This window comes from Cnephaeus nilssonii (genome assembly GCF_951640355.1).
Source record: "Cnephaeus nilssonii genome assembly, chromosome: 4".
NCBI lineage: Eukaryota > Metazoa > Chordata > Mammalia > Chiroptera > Vespertilionidae > Cnephaeus > Cnephaeus nilssonii.
The window spans coordinates 21,981,219-21,999,526 of record NC_137075.1 but is presented as its reverse complement, the minus strand read 5'-3'; the positions used below and the strand labels follow the sequence as shown (position 1 = coordinate 21,999,526).

The following is an 18,308-nucleotide window of genomic DNA, read 5'->3' as shown; positions in this document are numbered from 1 at the left end:
AAAAACTGGTGCCGGGGCTACTTCTGCCTTTGCACCTGGTGTTGCTGGTCCTTTAAAAAAAAAAATAAAAAAAAAATATATATATATATATATATATATATATATATATATATATATATATATATATTTTTTTTTTTTTTTTTTTTTTTTCAGCAACCGCATTTCAGCTCCAGCCTGTGAGGACCGCTAAGCGGCTGTTCTCATGTCACCAGCGCAGAAACCCAAGTCTGGGAGGGCGCTCCCCCAGGATGCAGGTGAGAGGCCCAAACCCGGGCTCCAGGTGCAGGTAACGAGGCACGACGTCACCGGGCGGGGCCCCGAGAGCGCCGGGTGGGCGGGCCGGAAGCGGGGCTGCGCGGGAGCTGGTGGTTGGGCCTCGCAGGCCCGGCGCCCACAGGCCCCGCCCTCCGGCTCGGGGAGGCCGGGCGCGGCGCGGGGCGGCTTCCCGACCGCGGGCTCTGTGTCCACGACTGGGCGCGGAGGCGGAGGATGGACGTGGGCTTATCGGCCATCACGCTCTATCTAGCCAGCGCCAGCAGCCCTGTGGCGGCCTCGACGATGGACCCGGAGCCAGGGAGCCGTGCGGAGGAGGCCGGAGAAGCCGTCGCTGCCCTGGGCGCCGCGGCCGCCGCGGCCCTCCGAGACTCGGCGCGGCAGGTAGGCGAGGCGCCGAGGGAGGGGCGGCCCGAGGCGAGGCCCGGAGAGCGCGGCCTCCTCTCCGCCCGGTCCGCCGCGGGCAGGCCGCCCTCAGCCCCCCGCCTCGGCTCACAGACACGGGCCTGGAGGGAGGGACCCTCCCGCCCCCCTCCCGCCCCCCTCCCGCCCCCCTCCGCGGGCTGCGCCTCGGGCTCGGGGGCGGCCTCGCGTTTCCCGGGGTGACCCTCGAGCCTCCGGTCTGCGAACGGAGAACGCGGGCGTGTCCCCAGAGGTGGCCTTAGTGGCGGAGGCCGGCGACGCGGCCGCAGTCACGTCTCGGTCTCTCCCTCCGCGGGCTCCCGGCTGGGCGTCTGCCCGGGCTGAGCGGGTCCCAAGGAAGTGCCCGTGCGGGCAGGTTCTTCCTTTGATCTTACAGCTTCTGCCGGCGGCGGGCGTTACCCCCGTTTCACCGGCGAGGTAACCACGGCCCGGACCGGCCCGGCCCTCTCCGATAGGAATGCAGTGCGAGCCTCCTTGTAATTCTGCATTTTCCAGCGGCCACATTGAAAAAGTGAGAGAGCCACGCCGCCGCTGTGGCCCAGTGGTTGAGCGCTGTGGACCCGTGAACCAGGCGGCCGCCTGGGGCTCCCGGTCAGGGCACCCACCGGCCGGGGTTGCCGTAGGGGCGTGCCGGGGGCAGCCCATCAGTGATTCTCTCTCCTGGATGTTTCTCTCCTCCCTTCTCTAAAGTCGATAAAAACATTTAAAAAAAAAAGAGTAAAAAGAAATCCGTGAAATCAATATTCTATTCTATTTAACCCAGTGAAATTAACTTGAATAGTATATTGTACTTAATTCCGTTTTCAAAACACAGATTTCAACCTGTAATTAATGTGAAAGTTATCAATGAGATATTTTACATGCTCTTTTTGGTACCGGTCTTTGAAATCCTGTATGCATTTTATTTTATTTTTTATTTTTATTTTATTGATGAAGGTATTACATATGTTGTCCTTATATCCCCCTTCTCCCTGTGTCCATTGGTTAGGCTTATATGCATGCATACAAGTCCTTTGGTTGATCTCTCCCCCTTACCCCTTCCCTCCCCTACCTTCCCTCTGAGGTTTGACGGTCTGTTCGATTCTTCTGTCTCTGGATCTGTTTTTGTTCGTCAGTTTATGTTCATTATAGTCCACAAATGAGTGAGATCATGTGATATTTATCTTTCTCTGACTGGCCTATTTCACTTAGCATAATGCTCTCCAGTTCCATCCATGCTGCTGCAACTGGTAGGAATTCCTTCCTTTTTACAGCAGCATAGTATTCCATTGTGTAGATATACCACAGTTTTCTAATCCACTCATCTGCTGATGGACATTTAGGCTGTTTCCAAATCTTAGCTATTGTAAATTGTGCTGCTATGAACATAGGGGTGCATATATCTTTTGTGATTAGTGTTTCCAGTTTCTTCGGATATATTCCCAGGAGTGGGATTACTGGGTCAAATGGGAGTTCCATTTTAGTTTTTTGAGGAAACTCCATACTGTTCTCCACAGTGGCTGCACCAGTCTGCATTCCCGCCAGCAGTGCTCGAGGGTTCCTTTTTCTCTGCATCCTCGCCAGCACTTGTTTGTTGATTTGTTGATGGTAGCCATTCTGACAGGTGTGAGATGGTACCTCATTGTCGTTTTGATTTGCATCTCTCGGATGATTAGTGACTTTGAGCATGTTTTCATATGTCTCTTGGCCTTCTGTATGTCCTCCTGTATGCATTTTAAACCTACTGCAATTTGAGTTGAACTAGCCACATTGCACATGAGCAATAACTAACCACATGTGGCAAGTGATTACTGTTTTGGATAGCGTAAGTTTAGAGAGTTAGGTAAGGTTTGGAGGTTTAATTTGTTTTGAATTTGGTACTCTAAAATGGTAGTTTAGGATCTTTGCCAGATAAAACTAATGAAAATATTGCTTTAACTGAAACCAGCTCAATTGTATACACTTTTGGCTATTAAAAATTTAGCTTTGCTCCTGTATAGGAATCTTCCCACCCTCATTGAGAATGCTTTTTTCAGTAGCTTCATTTTTGAGACTTAACTACTTGAATGTTAGTGAAACATTTTCCCCAAACTACAGATTCCCAGAGAACAGTGTCTGAATGTTAGTATAGCTCTTTTAATGTTAGTTTGCATTAACAAAAAGTTTTTTACCTACTACTCTTTATATGTGGTTTCTTTCTTTTCTTCTACTTAAGGAGGAAGGTAGGCAGGGAGGAATTCAGGGGGTAATGGTAATGATTAGGAAGCCACTTTTCACTTTATTTGAGACCTATTGTCTACAGGCACAGTTGAATTGAACTTTTAAGTCCACAGTGCTTGATGTGTTTTCCATGTGATTTTTTCTTTTGTTACTATAATTGTTTTCATTATTACTTAAGCTTTGACTCTTAATAGCAAAGTAAACATACCTGTACTGACCAACCAGGTAAATGAAGAGAAGCTCTTTGTTGTTGTTTTTTTTAAAGTTATTATCTCAAAGCTGTTCATAATTTCTTTCATTACTTATATTTTTTAATATATTTTTTATTGATTTCAGAGAACAAGGGAGAGGGAGAGAGAGAAACATTAATGATGAGAGAGAATCATTGATCGGCAGCCTCCTGCACACCCCCCCACTGGGGATCGAGCTCACCACCTGGGCATGTGCCCTTGACTAGAATTGAACCTGGGACCCTTCAGTCCTCAGGCTGACGCTCTATCCACTGAGCCAAACCAGGGAGGGCGAGGCTCTTTGTTTTGGGTTGGTGACATTATGTTGTTTTCATATCCTTGATTAAAAAATAATAAAATAAATACTTAAACAGTAAAAAAAGCCCTAGAGCAAAAAGTAAAAAGTCATAGGAATCCCCCCATCACTTGTTCCTCACATTCACATTCTCCTAAAGTAACTACGTTTCTGGTATATTCTTTCTGGGATTTCCTATGCATATATAATAATCTTTCTTATTAAACAACATGGGTTCATACTATACAAATTACTTTTCTCACTTTCTCTCCTTGTTCTCTCATTCACACATCCTGAAGCAGAAACATCTTTGGGAACTCCACATCTGTGCCTAGGGGTTTGACCACAGTAAGGGCAGAGGTCAGTGAGGTGGAGATTTGGATGGAAGGAGAGGCTGCCATCCTGTACTCCTTTTTTAGTTTGTCAGAACTGCGAAGTCCCAAGTGTAGGGAAGGGAGTAAGAAATAGGAGCTTGGCCCTGGCCAGTTTGGCTCAGTGCATAGAGCATCAGCTTGTGGACTGAAGGGTCCCGGGTTCGATTCCAGTCAAGGGCACATGCTTGATCCCCAGTAGGGGGCGTGCAGGAGGCAGCTGATCAGTGATTGTCTCTCATTGATGTTTCTCTCCCTCTCGCTTCCTCTCTGAAATCAATAAAATATATATTAAAAAAAGAATAAAGAAATAGGAGCTTGGGTTTGTGTTCAGCATTAGGCCTCAAACCAGCAGCTTCTCTGACTAGACTGAATTAGAATTAAAGGAGTTAAAATTTCACTACTACTTCTTCATTTAGCATTATTTAGCAGCTCTGCTACCAAGCACTTACCATGTGACAGGAGCTATAGGCTAAAGGATATAGCAATGAAGGATACACACTGTTCCTACTCCTATGTTGCTAACCACCTAATTGGGAAAGTACATGTTTTAAAGAAGTTCTGGGTGCCATGGGAGTTTATAAAAAGCATATTGCCATTAAAAACAGGCACTGAGGAACAAGAAAGCAGAATTACAGACTGGTTAACCATAAAATATAATCAAACATATAACATTTTTTATGACATTACATCTCATATTTCCTGGTGTTAAAAACTGTATTTTCAGATATCTGCAGTTTGTTAAAAGAGAATTTGTATAATTGACAGTACCATTTTTATTTGCAGATTACTGTTTTACTGTAAAAATAAAACATTTGCAAAATTCAGAAAATAAATTCTATTTATAATTGTTGGAAATTTTATACCAAACCACTTTCTGGTTGGTTTTCAAATACCTCCCATAACTGACTCCCCCACCCCAAGAAGAGGTTGGAATTACATGTCATAGATTCTTTCACAGATTTAAAAAAAAAAAAAAATATATATATATATATATATATATATATATATATATTTTTTTTTTAAAACCGATTTCAGAAAGAAGGAAGGAGAGATAGAAACTGATGAGAGAGAGACATCTATTGGCTGCCTCCTGCACCCAGGCATGTGCCCTGAGGGGAACCTATCCGGCAACTTCCAGGTCATGGGACAATGCTCAACCAACTGAGCCACATTGGCCAAGCTCTTTCACAGATTTTTAAATTTGCCAATCTGGTTTCAGAAGAGAGGTTGACAAATTATAAGCTATGGGCCAGATCCTACCAACCACCAGTTTATATAAAATTTTATTGGGACAAAGTTATGCCCATTTATTATGGATTGTCTGTGGGTGCTTTCGCAGAGTTCAGTAGTTGTGACAGAAACTATAGCTGCAAAGCATAAAATATTTGCTTTCTGGCCTTTACAGGAAAAGTTTGCTCACTCATGCTTAAGATGATAAAACTAGGGTTTTACTATATAAAAAAATTAATATTAAATTAAAAAAGAAAAGTCCTTAAATAAAAGTCTCGTTAGTAAAGATCTTTATACAAAATGTAATTGAGCAAATAAAATGCCTTTTTAAAAATATATATTTTTAAAATTGACTTTAGAGAGAAAGGGAGAGATAGATAGAAATATCAATGATGAGAATCATTGACCTGCTGCCTCCTGCATGCCCGCTACTGGGTATCCAGCCCGCAACCCGGGTATGTGCCCTGACCAGGTGAACTCCTGGTTCATAGGTCAGTGCTCAACCACTGAGCCACGCCAGCTGGGCAGATTTTTAAAAAATGTTTTGGGCCCTAGCCGGTTTGGCTCAGTGGATGGAGCGTCTGCCTGCGGACTGGGGGGTCCCGGGTTCGATTCCGGCCAAGGGCACGTGCCTGGGTTGCGGGCTCGATCCCCAGTGGGGGGCGTGCAGGAGGCAGCCAATCAATGATTCTCTCTCATCATTGATGTTCCTATCTCTCTTCCTTTCCCTTCCTCTCTCAAATCAATAAAAATATATTTTAAAAAAATGTTTTGGAAAGAATATAACTGAGTCATAGAATAGAGATAGTAGCTAAGTTTATACTAGTTGTTATGACCCAGCCAGAGTGTTTTGATTTATTAAAGTTGTTGAAAGAAGATTCAGTAGTTGAGCCACTGAGAGATTGCTTAGGAAGCTGTGAGAAGCTGCTTCTGCTCTGATGAGAGTGGGTTGGGGGCAGAAGGGAGCATGGTGAAGTACTGTGAACGCTCTCAGCTCTACTCACTGACAGGGATTGTTGCTTTGGCATCAGATCCATCTAGTTAGTATGACTGGAAATCTAAACCAGCTCTTCGGACTTTCCCTTGTCTATAAGTGAATCCAAAAAGTCATGGTCCAAAAGGAGACTTTGATGTCAAGACAATCCAAACCAAATCTTGTATCAAGGGGTAATATGAGAATGGGTAGGAAGGGCTTACTGTGGCTAGGGATCAGGGATAGAAGAAAGGAGCTGTGGATAGGCCACATGTTGTCTATTTTTTTAATGGACACAATAAATAGATTGGTCTTTCTTTATTAAGGCCTGGGATTTGTTTGAGCCCTTGGGACAGGCTAAGGAAAATTTTTTTAAAAGACTAATTCATAGATAGCCCATGCTATCGAAGTTTTCATGATCTCAGTTTGCTACTAGGGTAAACAGCAGTGATAGTTCTGTCAGCAATGACCATGTGCTTAATGGAACAATGAATGCCTGAATTCTTTGGGTTGGATATACTGTATCTTGATTCAAATCCTGGCTAATTACTAAATTTACTTTTGGCAAGACACAGAAGAACCATATCTATTTTCTAAGAAGGACCTTAGAAGATTTAAGAGGAACAATGCATAAAAGTAAAGTTACTTATACTTACATAACTTGGTAATTCTAGTCCAATATTTTTTATCAGTACAGTCCCATCTCTGCAAATGTAGTTCAGAAAACTTAACTAGTATTTGAACAATAATCATGGATTTAAATTATGATTGGTCATATTTACAAGTTTAAGAATCCTTATAGAGGACAACATTTTTAAACTCTGGACTATCCTAGAGAATCCTACAGACATGGATTCTAATCGTGACAGTCCTGTAGTCCTGTATCATTTTGCTTTGGTTTACTTTTTAAATTGTATCAGTAATACATGGACATATGCTCATCACAAAAACAAAACAAAATTAAAACGTGAATAAAAAGGCCCCTTGACCATTCCCTTACCTATACCTCCTCCCCCATTTTCACTGTTGCCAGATTTTTTTTCACAATTATTACTACTGTGTTTTTTCAAAATCTTCAGCTAAGAAGATTCAATGAAGGCTTTCTTAGGAGTTTAAACCTGAGGCAAGGTGAGAGGGGGAAAAAAAGTTACTTATATTCTCCCATAGTTTGCACTTACTTTGAGTTTGGTACATGGCTATATATATGTAGGAGTGGAACTTGGATATAATTAGAATTCTGTAGACTTAAGTATTATACTTTAAAAGTTTGTAAAATATTTTACAATCAGGAAAACTCTGTTGTCACCTGTATATTATTGGCTAAGAAATCTGGAAGTTCAGAGATAAAACACTGATGGCCTGCTTTCCAGATCTGGTTTACAAATGAGTTTTATTTGGCCTGCACAATGCTTTAAAATTATTTTCAATTTAATGTCTTTAGTTGAGGCATGCTTTCTCTAAAGCATCTATCCTGCCATCTGCAGCTTTATTCATTTTGGTACCTGTTTGGCCCTATAAGTCATTTGAATTTAGGACTCCTGTTTTGAGAAAAGGAGAGCTTCAGAATTAAGCTGAACTGGTTTTGTTTTGCTCACACTTAGCTAAGCTCAAATTCAAAGACTTATTAGACTTTCTTAATATAAACTGTTATTTTATGTATTTAACATATATATGTGTGTGTGTCATATGATTTTCTCTTGATATTACACATTAATTCAGCCATAACTAGTGTTAGTCTTTAAAATGATTGATGTTCAGCATGTCTTCACATATTATACAGTATTGGAATTGCTATGACTTGAAGTGTGGTGCTTGATTTCTTAGCTGTTGACTTAAACAAAATTAAACTTAATTGGTTAAGTTCTGTTTTTTTCACCTTGTTATTGAGTATGCAGATGTTTGCTTTATTATTCATTAAACTCTTTTTAGACGCTATTGATGCTTTTGTGTGTATATGATCTGTTTTATTTTTTTAAAAACTGTTTAAGAATTGGCTTATGTTCTTTATTCCCTAAAATAAAGTAACCTGGAATTTTATTTGTCATATGAATGAATATTAATCTCACTTGAAACTCTCATTTTCTTAATTTATTATCAACATTAGATGAGTAATGAAAGAAGCTTTGAAAATGTAGAACTGGGAGTCGTCGGAAAAAAGAAGAAAGTCCCAAGGAGAGTCATCCACTTTGTTAGTGGTGAGACAATGGAAGAATATAGCACGGATGAAGATGAAGTCGATGGCCTGGAAAAGAAAGATGTCTTGCCTACTGTTGATCCGGTAGGTTTGATACTAGTAATTTTTTGTGTGTCAGTCGGTTTTGTTTAGATTAATTTGTTTCCCCATTCAATGGAAGGGGACTTCTGAGGTTTCAATCAGCTATATTCTGATTATAAAATTATGCATTATGATTTTGGTAGAAAATAGTATTTTTATACAATATGGATGGAAGTATTTCCTGCATTTCAGAAACCTGAAATAGTTTTATTTTATTTTCAATGATTTTTAAGTTTTTAATTACAGTTGATGTACAATATTAGTTTTAGGTATACACCCCAGTGATTAGACATAATATAACTTACTAAGTGATTATCCTAATAAATCTCATACCCAGCTGACACCATACATAGTTATTAGAATATTATTGACTATATTCCCCATGTAGTACTTTATATCCCTATGACTATTCTGCAACTACTAAGAAATCTATCTATGAAAATGTCTTCCTTTCTTACACTTTTTTCACAAAATTCATTGGTTTTTTAAAAAATTATGATAACACTTAACATGAGAGCTACCCTCTTAACAAATTGTTAAGTGTACAATAAGGTATTGTTAACTATAGGCACAACATGGTACAGAACATGATCTTTAAAACGTAATTATCCTGTATAATTGAAATGTTATACAGATTGAATAACAACTCCCCAATTCCCTTCTTCCCCCAGTTTCTGGAAACCACTATTCTATTCTCTGTTTCTATGTTTGGATTATTTTAGATAACTCATATAAGTGGAATCAAGAAGTATTTGTCCTTTTGTGACTGGCTTATTTTACTTAGCACAATGTCCTGAAGGTTCACCAAGTGATTGTATATGACAGGATTCCCTTCTTTTAAAGGATGAATAATAGCAAAGTGAACTTTTGTCTGATAGGACAAAAGAATTTTGAAAACATATTGTCTTGTATTTATATAGTAGATTTGTAAAACAGACTCAATATATTTTTTTTAAACCCTGACATTTAAAATGAAGACTTAATAATACTCCTGGTATACTTGATAGAAAATAAGACATGGAATCAACATCATTAAAATGTCTCTACTACCCAAGGCAATCTACAGATTCAGTGTAATATCTATTAAAATACCAACGGCATATTTCATAGAGCTAGAACAAATACTCCAAAAATTTATATGGAATCAAACAAAACCCCGAATAGCTGCAGCAATTTTGAGAAAGAAAAACAAAGTTGGAGGGATCACAATACTAGATTTCAAGTTATACTACAAAGCCACTGTAATCAAAACAGCCTGGTAATGGCACAAGAACAGGCATATAAATCAATGGAACAGAACAGAGAACCCAGAAATCGACCCAAGCTATTACACCTAATTAATATTTGACAAAGGGGGAAAGAGCATACATTGGAGACAAGACAGTCTTTTCAATAAATGGTGTTGGAAAAATTGGACAGATACATGCAAAAAAATGAAACTAGATCACCAACTTACACCATACACAAGAATAAACTCAAAATGAATAAAAGGCTTAAATGTTGTCATGATACCATAAGTATCATAGAAGAAACCATAGACAGCAAAATCTCAGACATTTCTTGTAGAAATATGTTTACTGATACATCTCTTAAGGTAAAAGAAACTAAGGAGAAAATAAACAAATGGGACTACATCAAAATAAAAAGCTTCTGCACAGCAAAAGAAACCATCAACAAAATGAAAAGAGAGCCTACTGTATGGGAGAACATATTTGGCAATGATAAAGAGTTAATATCCAAAATATATAAGGAACTCCGACAACTTAACAAAAGGAAGACAATCCAATAAAAAATGGGCAAAGGACCTAGATAGACACTTCTCCAAAGAGGATATACAGATGGCCAAAATACATATGAAAAAATGTTCAAAGTGTCTAATCATCTGAGAGTTACAAATCAAAATGACAATGAGGTACCATCTCTCACCTGTCAGAATGGCTAACATCAACAGAACAAATGACAAGTGCTGGCGAGGATGTGGAGAAAAGGGAACCCTAGTACCTGCTGGTGGGAATGCAGACTGGTGCAACCATTATGGAAAACAGTATGGAGTTTCCTCAAAAAATTAAACATGGAACTGTCATTTGATCTAGTGATCTCCTAGGAATATATCCTAAGAAATCCAAAGCACCCGTCAGAAAGAATGTATGCACCCCTGTGTTCATAGCAGCACAATTTACAATAGCTAAGATCTGGAAACAGCTCAAGTGCCCATCAGTAGATGAATGGATAAAAAAGCTGTGGTATATTTTTACCATGGTACACTATGCAACAGTAAAAAAGAAGAATTTCTTACCCTTTGAGATGGCATGGAGGGACCTGGAGAATATCATGCCAAGTGAAATAAGTCAGAGAAAGACAAGTATCACATGATCTCATTCATATGTGGAATCTAAGTAACAAAATAAACTGATGAACAGAATGGATCCAGAGATGTGGGAGCATGGAACAGAGTGCAGAATCTCCGAGGGAAGGTGGGGGAGGATGGGTGGGTGGGAGGTAATCAACCAAAGACCTTGTATGCATATATGCATAACCCATGGACATGGGCAATAGAGTGCTAAAGCCCTGGGGTTGGGGAGCTGGGAGGTGGGGAGGAGAGGTGTGAGGGGACATATATAATACTTTCAACAATAATTATTTTTAAAAAGAAAAAAGAAATGGAGACCTAGGTTTTTCTTGCAGTCTTATTTATGGTAGTACTTTCCCTTAGCTTTTACCTTATACGTGCTTTAAGAATAAACATGTTCTCTACATTCCCCACTCCTGGTTTAGACACTGATCTTACTGAATCAAAAGGACAGGTGGCTCAAGAGCCTACACTAGAACCCTCTCCGTTCCTCTCTCTCTCAAAATCAGTAAATTATTTTTTAATAATATTGAATGTCAACTGTAATTGAAAATAAAAAAATTTAATCTCCCTCTCTTAACCATGAAGAAAAGGAAATAATATTAAAATTTACAACGATGTCAGCTTTAGATATCAGAAAAGGAAGACACTATTTCACCAACAAAGAGGAAAGAGTTGTTTCTAGTGTCTATAGTTTCTAGTCTTCCAAATAGTCTGCATTTGCTTTTTTAATGCCCTTATAATCATTAACATATCTTAGCTAAGAAGGTTATGGACAAGTTTATCTTTTTCTCTCCTCCCTGGAGCAAATATCAAAACAGTGTACTTGATAGAATGCAGGCTCTATACTATGTTTTCTTTCTTTTCTTTTTTTTTTAATTGTGGGGGCTTTTAAAAATGTTTTTATTGCTTTTAGAGAGGGGGGTGGAGAGAGAGAGAAAAAAAGAAACATATATCGATGTGAGAGAGAAACATCTATTGGCTGCCATCTGCACTGGGGATCGAGCCTGCAACCTGGGCATGTGCCCTGACCAGGAATCAAATCAGTGACCTTTCGGTGCACAGGACGATGCTCAACCAACTGAGCCACACTGGCCCAGGCAATATCTTTTCTTTTGATGAACAAAAATATTGGTACAGTGAAGCATGCTTGTATTTTTTATTATTTTATTTTTATTTCAGAGAAGAAGGAAGAGGGAGAGAATCATTGATTGGCTACCTCCTGCACGCCCCACACTGGGAATGGAGCCCACAACCAGGGCATGTGCCCTGACTGAGAATTGAACCTTGACCTCCTGGTTCATAGGTCGACGCTCAATCACTGAGCCACACTGGCTGGGCAAGCATGCTTGTATTACCGATTTTATCCACAGATGCAAACTGTCATCTGTGTGGCAGGCTTCAATTCACAAAAGTATTCTTTGGACTTACAGCACCAAAATTAAGGTGTGCAATGGAGGTTGCATTCTCCCAGTGGTCCTGGCCTATGAAATATACAGTGGGTTATGGTCTAATTCCTTTTTAGACCTTAAAGAAACAAAAAAACTCATCTTGCCACTTACTGGTTGTTTATTTTCCCACTAATAAAGTTTATTTGCTCTGCTGTTGTTCTGCTTAATGTCTCTGAACCTTAATTTCCCCACTATACCACACGTGCGTTCTGTATGATTTCTTAAGGCCCCTTTCCATTGACTGCACTTTCTCTGATAATGCTGGTGAGCAATGAAGACAGAAAGCAGCATGGCAGGAAAAGGAAGGCTCTGAAATATCAACTCTTAAATAATTAAGACTGACTTACCAACTCCATTTCAGTGGCTGCTGCTTTTTTTATTTTTTTTTTTGGTTATTCCATGGGCTTAAGGTGGTGGTAGTGATACGGGTAAATGTAAAATGGAGTTCTAGCTATAAAGGTCTTACATTTTTTATTGGAGTGTAGTTTATTTGTAGTACTGTCTATAGATTACTCTGTGCTCACCAAGTATTGATTACTTCATTTTGGCCTTAATAAATAGAATTAGTAGGTAGGTTTGAGTATTGCTAACCCAACTTTTTGTTACAGACAAAACTTACCTGGGGTCCCTACTTATGGTTTTATATGCTTCGTGCAGCCACGTCAACTCTCTCAGGTATTACTTTTCTGTTTGAATATTGTATAACTACTGTAATATGCTCCAGGAGCTTTGCCAAAAAGGGGTGTTTCAGAAGTGAAGGAGAAACAATAGGGAGTTAATCACTCTCAAGCTAGTTAGCATTGAAAGGTATCAATCTCACTTGTACTTCATCTTAAAACATTCTTCAGCTTTTGTGTGTGTGTGTGTGTGTGTGTGTGTGTGTTTAAAGGATTGAAAAAGGCTATATTAATTTAGATATAATTTTCACATTCTTAAACCCTTTTTTGTTAGTACCTGTTTTATTTTGTCATTTGGTACCCTAAAGCCTGTAGTTATAATTCATTTATGTCATTAATATATTTAAAAAATTTGTTAATTGATGGGGGAGAGAGAGAGTGAGAGAGAGAAACGTTGATTGCTGTTACATTTATTTATGCATTCACTGATTGATTCTTGTATGTGCCCTGACCGGGGATGGAACCCATAACCTTGGTGTATCTAGATCAGTGATTCTCAACCTTTCTAATGCCGCGACCCTTTAATACAGTTCCTCATGTTGTGGTGACCCCCAACCATAAAATTAATTTCGTTGCTACTTCCTAACTGTAATTTTGCTACTGTTATGAATCATAATGTAAATATCTGTGTTTTCCAATGGTCTTAGGCGACCCTGCCAGCAGTTCTCAACCTGTGGGGGGTCGCGACCCACAGGTGGGTTGAGAACCGCTGCTGTAGAGCCTAAGACCATTGGAAAACACAGATATTTACATTACGATTCATAACAGTAGCAAAATTACAGTTAGGAAGTAGCAACGAAATTAATTTTATGGTTGGGGGTCACCACAACATGAGGAACTGTATTAAAGGGTCACGGCATTAGAAAGGTTGAGAACCACTGATCTAGATGATGCTCTAACCAACTGAGCTACCAGGCCTGGGCAATGTTTTATTTTCTTTTAAAAAATATATTTGTATTCATTTCAGAGAGGAAGGGCGAGGGAGAGAGAGAGAGAAACATTAATGATGAGAGAGAATCATTGATTGGCTGCCTCTTGCACACCCCCTGCTGAACTGAGCCCGCAACCTGGGCATTTGCCCTTGACTGTAATGGAACTCGTGAGCCTTCAGTCTGCAGGCTGACGCTCTACCCACTGAGCCAAACTGCTAGGGCTTGTGTTTTATTTCTTAACACAAGCCCTAGCAGTTTAAACTAGAGGCCAGGTGCATGGATTTGTGCTCCATTGGGGTCCCTCGGCCTGGCCTGCGCCCTCTCACAATCCGGGACCCCTTGGGGGATGTTAGAGAGCCAGTTTCGGCCCGATCCCCACAGGCCAGGCCGAGGGACCCCAATCCGTGCACCAGGTCTCTAGTATGCATATAAGATCTTTGGTTAATCTCTTCCAGCCCTTCCCCCCAACCCTCCTTCCCTCTGAGATTTATCAGTCTGTTCCATGTTTCCATGCCTGTGGTTTCCCCTCCTGGGTTGAGCATCTGCCCCGCTGGTGGTCAGTGTGCATCATAGCTACTGGCCGGTTGGCTGGTCAGCTGGTCGCTTACGCTTTTATATATATATTTAGATTGAGATATAACTAAGTCATCTTGGAAAGAAATGAATTATCAGCTTATGACTTAATCATGCTAACTTTAAATATGTTTTAAATCATAAAGCTTTCTCTTCTAATTTTAACTCCTTCATAGTTTCTATCACTTTCTGCTTTTTTATTAGATCTAATTTTGAATAGTAATTCATTCAACAAACATTTACTGAGCACTCAGTATATGCTGGACAGTCTGGTGAAATGAAAACAGCATTAGCTTTATATTCAGACCTGATTGAATTTTGGATTTGCTTTGTCAGCTTGGCAAGATTCTTCAACCTCTCTGTGTCTAACCTTTCACAGTGCCTGGCATGTATGGTACAAGCCATTCCTCTCCTTCAGCCCACTGGCATCCTAGCTCTCTAAGAATATGCATTTTTTTAAAAAAAGAAATAGATATGTAACAAATAATTATAATACTTGGTGATAAGTATTACTGGCAGTGTTAACAGGTGCCCATAAGGAGCCATAAGTGCTTCTTGAGGAAATCAAGGAATTATATACAGAAGAGATATTGAATCTTCATAATCTCTCTGAGGGCAGGAACTGTAACTTTTGTATTTCTACAGTGCTTTACACATAGGAAGTGCTCAAGAAATGTTTATAAAATAAATTTTTTAAAAAAGAAATGCTTATGGAATTATGTAAGCTATTTAACTTTTGTATCTTTAGTGTGTGACTTTCTTGGAGAGAAGATTGCATCTGTTTTGGGCATCAGTACCCCAAAATACCAATATGCCATTGATGAGTATTACCGGATGAAGAAGGAGGTGTGTCTCCCTTTTACATTTTCTTGATCAGGTTTGGTTTGCTATGGACTTGATGGGTTGTGTATTGTACACATGTATTCTCTAGGTGCCCAAAAGGTAACTCCCTTATGTGCTAGGCATTTCATTTTAGAGTCAGTTTTTTATCAAATTAGCATACATTTTGGAATTTTTTAATACTGAAAGTTTCCTAGGATCTGTTTGTAAAATTGAGCTAGATTTACTGTGCTAGGTGCTATGTATGTTATTAATCTTCACACACCTCTCTCTGGATTATTATCTTCCAATTTTAAGATAAGGAAACAAGACCCAGTCTCTCTACTTAAGAGTGCATAGACTGCATGTAGAACTGGAGTGAGTTTGATGCACAGAAAATTATAGTTACTAGAAATGTGTAAGTGCCAGTAGTGAAGGCACAGAGATGTGAGGCAAGTCTGTCTATAGTGAGGTCTTAGAGTGGGGGGTGAAATGAATTTAGCCTTAAACAATGAGAAAGCTTTAGCATTCAAGAGCATGGGCCCAAGAACCAGAGTCTGAATTCAAATTCTGGCTCTGCCACTTTTAACTTTGTTACCTTGTGCAAAATAATTAACCTTTATAAGCCTCAGTTTACTCATCTTTATAATGAAAATTGCAGCATCCATGCTCGGGTTGCTCTAAGGATTAAATGAGTTAATAATGTAAAATAGAACAGCACTATTATATATTAGTGAAAATGAAATAAATATTAGTATCTCTTACTATTCTCCTTCAAGCACTTGAGGGCAATTTAGATAAACCTAGAATGTAGAGAAATGAAAATATGTTGTATGTTTGGGGAAATGGCAAGAATACTACTTTATTGTCACTGGAGCATAGAGTACAACAGAATGGATGGAGATGAATCTGGAAAGCTCAACTGACTTAATATTTATTTGGTTTCAACAACATTTGATGAACGACTTGTTTAGAACCTCATTACCTCATGGGGAGTATTGAATAGCCAGCCTCTCTAAATGGCCTTTCTCATTCACTCTCAAGCAAGCTCTAGATGAATCTTCTTAACAGGTTAGTCATTCTGTACCCATACTGCAGGGACCAGTACACATGCCACCTCTTCCACGAACTTAGTAGTTCTGGAAGTTACTATTTCTAAATCTCTAGTTATTCCTTTCTGTCTTAATGCTGTTTTTACATGTCTTAACTTCCCTCTTAGATTGTAAACTTTTTGAGGGCAGAGACTGCCTTATATGTTACCAGGTGCTTATGGGAACACTAACCACGCTATATCAATTTAGTGGCTAGACCACCCTGTTGCAATGAACGGGCTGATACCCTATAATTGAAGTGATATAGTATTAGCTATAGTTTTAGATTAAACTTAATCTGAAAAGATAAAACCCCTGTCAAAGTTAGTTCAGGTCTCATCTCAGAGGGAAAGGGGAGGGGGCAGGAAGAGGTTAAATAATTATATGCATATATGCATAATCCGTGGACACAGACAATAGTGCCATGAAGGACTGGGGAGGGGGTGGGAGCGGGGTGGAGGGGGTCAATGGGGGGAAAAATGGGGACATCTGTAATACTTTCAATAATAAAGATGTATTTTTAAAATTGGCACCATTTTTCTAAAATGTCATGTAATAGTTTTCATTTCAATTTGGGAATGAAAGTATGTCTTAAGTCGACCAAAGTGAATTGTACACGATACTGTTTTGGTTAAAAGAGAAAAAAACAAGTAGCTAAAATTGGGGGAACAACTATTCCTTTTGGATATTATATTTTAACGATTCTTGGTATTTTCTCTTTTTAGGAGGAGGAGGAGGAAGAAGAAAACAGGATGTCTGAAGAAGCAGAAAGACACTACCAACAGAATAAGCTGCAGGCTGATTCCATTGTTCAGACAGATCAACCAGAAACAGTGGTGTCCAGTTCATTTGTGAATCTCAATTTTGAAATGGAGGGAGATTGTGAAGTATTTACAGAAAGCAAACAAAATCCAGTCTCTGTCCCACCATAGAATGCAATAACTCTCAAACTTCAAACTCTAAGGTGGTTTTTATACCAGGAACTTTCACATTCTCTATTCAGTGGGATTTAATACAGTTATTTATATTTTAAATTATTATCTATAAAGGGAAAACTGTTTTATTCTTAGACTCTATCTAGCAAAAGTCAGATCTGAAATTTGGGTATTTGTACTATGCTTTTACTGTGTGTCAAATTAGTGCTTTGGTTTTAAAATGATCTTTATAAAAATGTTAAGGACATTTTAGAGCCCTAACTGCCAATTAAGAAGAGTTAATTATCATGCTTGTCTGTTATTTGTGTTTGTATGAAAAAAATGGGTTAAATTGCTGATTAAGGCTAGAGTTGATATTCCTAATCTCAGATGAAAATGAGGATTTTCCCTGATTTTTTCATGCTGTCTTATTTATATATATAACCATTAACTTCATACTCAAGATGGTTCACTGAGTAATAAAAAGGAGCAAGATAAAAGAACTTGGAATTTTCTTTCCTTGAGAATAACTTTATTTTATGGAAAGGTGATTGAGTCTCTAACACCAAATAAGATAGGTTTCCTTTTTTAAATGTTTTTATGGATTCATGGTGTGGTGGTTCATGGCATATGATGGCCATCTTTTTAGTAATGGGTCTATACTACATAATTTAGTGTTTAAAGGATTAGTTATCAGATTATGTAATTAATGTCACCATAAGTTATAGTTTACCAATAGCTCTAAAACATGCTAACCTGACATCTTCCCTCCAATTTGTTTTTAATTTGAGTTAGTACTTCCAACTCAGATATTTGGTTATCCAGTGAAGACATGCATATCTAAAGGTGATCTGAATCTTCTCTCCTTGGAGGTAATATATCTAACAAAAAATAGAAACTTTTCTGATTATAGTAGAAGGAAGATAATGACCTATGAAGATTTTATGCTTCTTGAATTTTATTTTCTTTACTTGTCTAACTGTGGCCAGTTTGTAATGTTTACATAGTTATACACTGTGCCTTAAATTTTTATATTTTTATTTATGCAAACTATAAAATTTCCCATATATGCATTAAATGGTTTTGTCTTATTTTTAAGCCTTTCAGTTTTTCTTCCTTTTAATCCTTTTAATATTTACTGTTCCTTGTGGATCAGTTTGTGATATTCTATCTTTTATCTCATAAAAACTAGACATAATGTAATTGAGAACCTTTACAGTGAGTTAAAT

General features: G+C 38.8%; 1 protein-coding gene across 1 annotated transcript; it reads left to right on the top strand.

The window, feature by feature from the left end:
• The first annotated feature begins 406 nt into the window (after positions 1-406).
• FAM177A1 (family with sequence similarity 177 member A1) lies at positions 407-18,172 on the top strand. The gene is made up of 5 exons (XM_079767532.1): positions 407-657; positions 8,102-8,275; positions 12,682-12,748; positions 15,004-15,101; positions 16,891-18,172. The coding sequence occupies exons 1-5, from the start codon at positions 490-492 to the stop codon at positions 17,095-17,097; spliced, it is 714 nt and encodes a 237-aa protein (XP_079623658.1). The 5' UTR covers positions 407-489; the 3' UTR covers positions 17,098-18,172.
• Positions 18,173-18,308: the final 136 nt, after the last annotated feature.

Excerpts from the sequence above, each read along its gene's own strand:
- FAM177A1 (XM_079767532.1), top strand. The coding sequence starts at position 490 with ATGGACGTGGGCTTATCGGCCATCACGCTCTATCTAGCCAGCGCCAGC. Across the intron at positions 8,276-12,681 it reads TCTTGCCTACTGTTGATCCG|ACAAAACTTACCTGGGGTCC; the intron begins GTAGGTTTGATA and ends TTTTTGTTACAG. Across the intron at positions 15,102-16,890 it reads ATTACCGGATGAAGAAGGAG|GAGGAGGAGGAGGAAGAAGA; the intron begins GTGTGTCTCCCT and ends TTCTCTTTTTAG.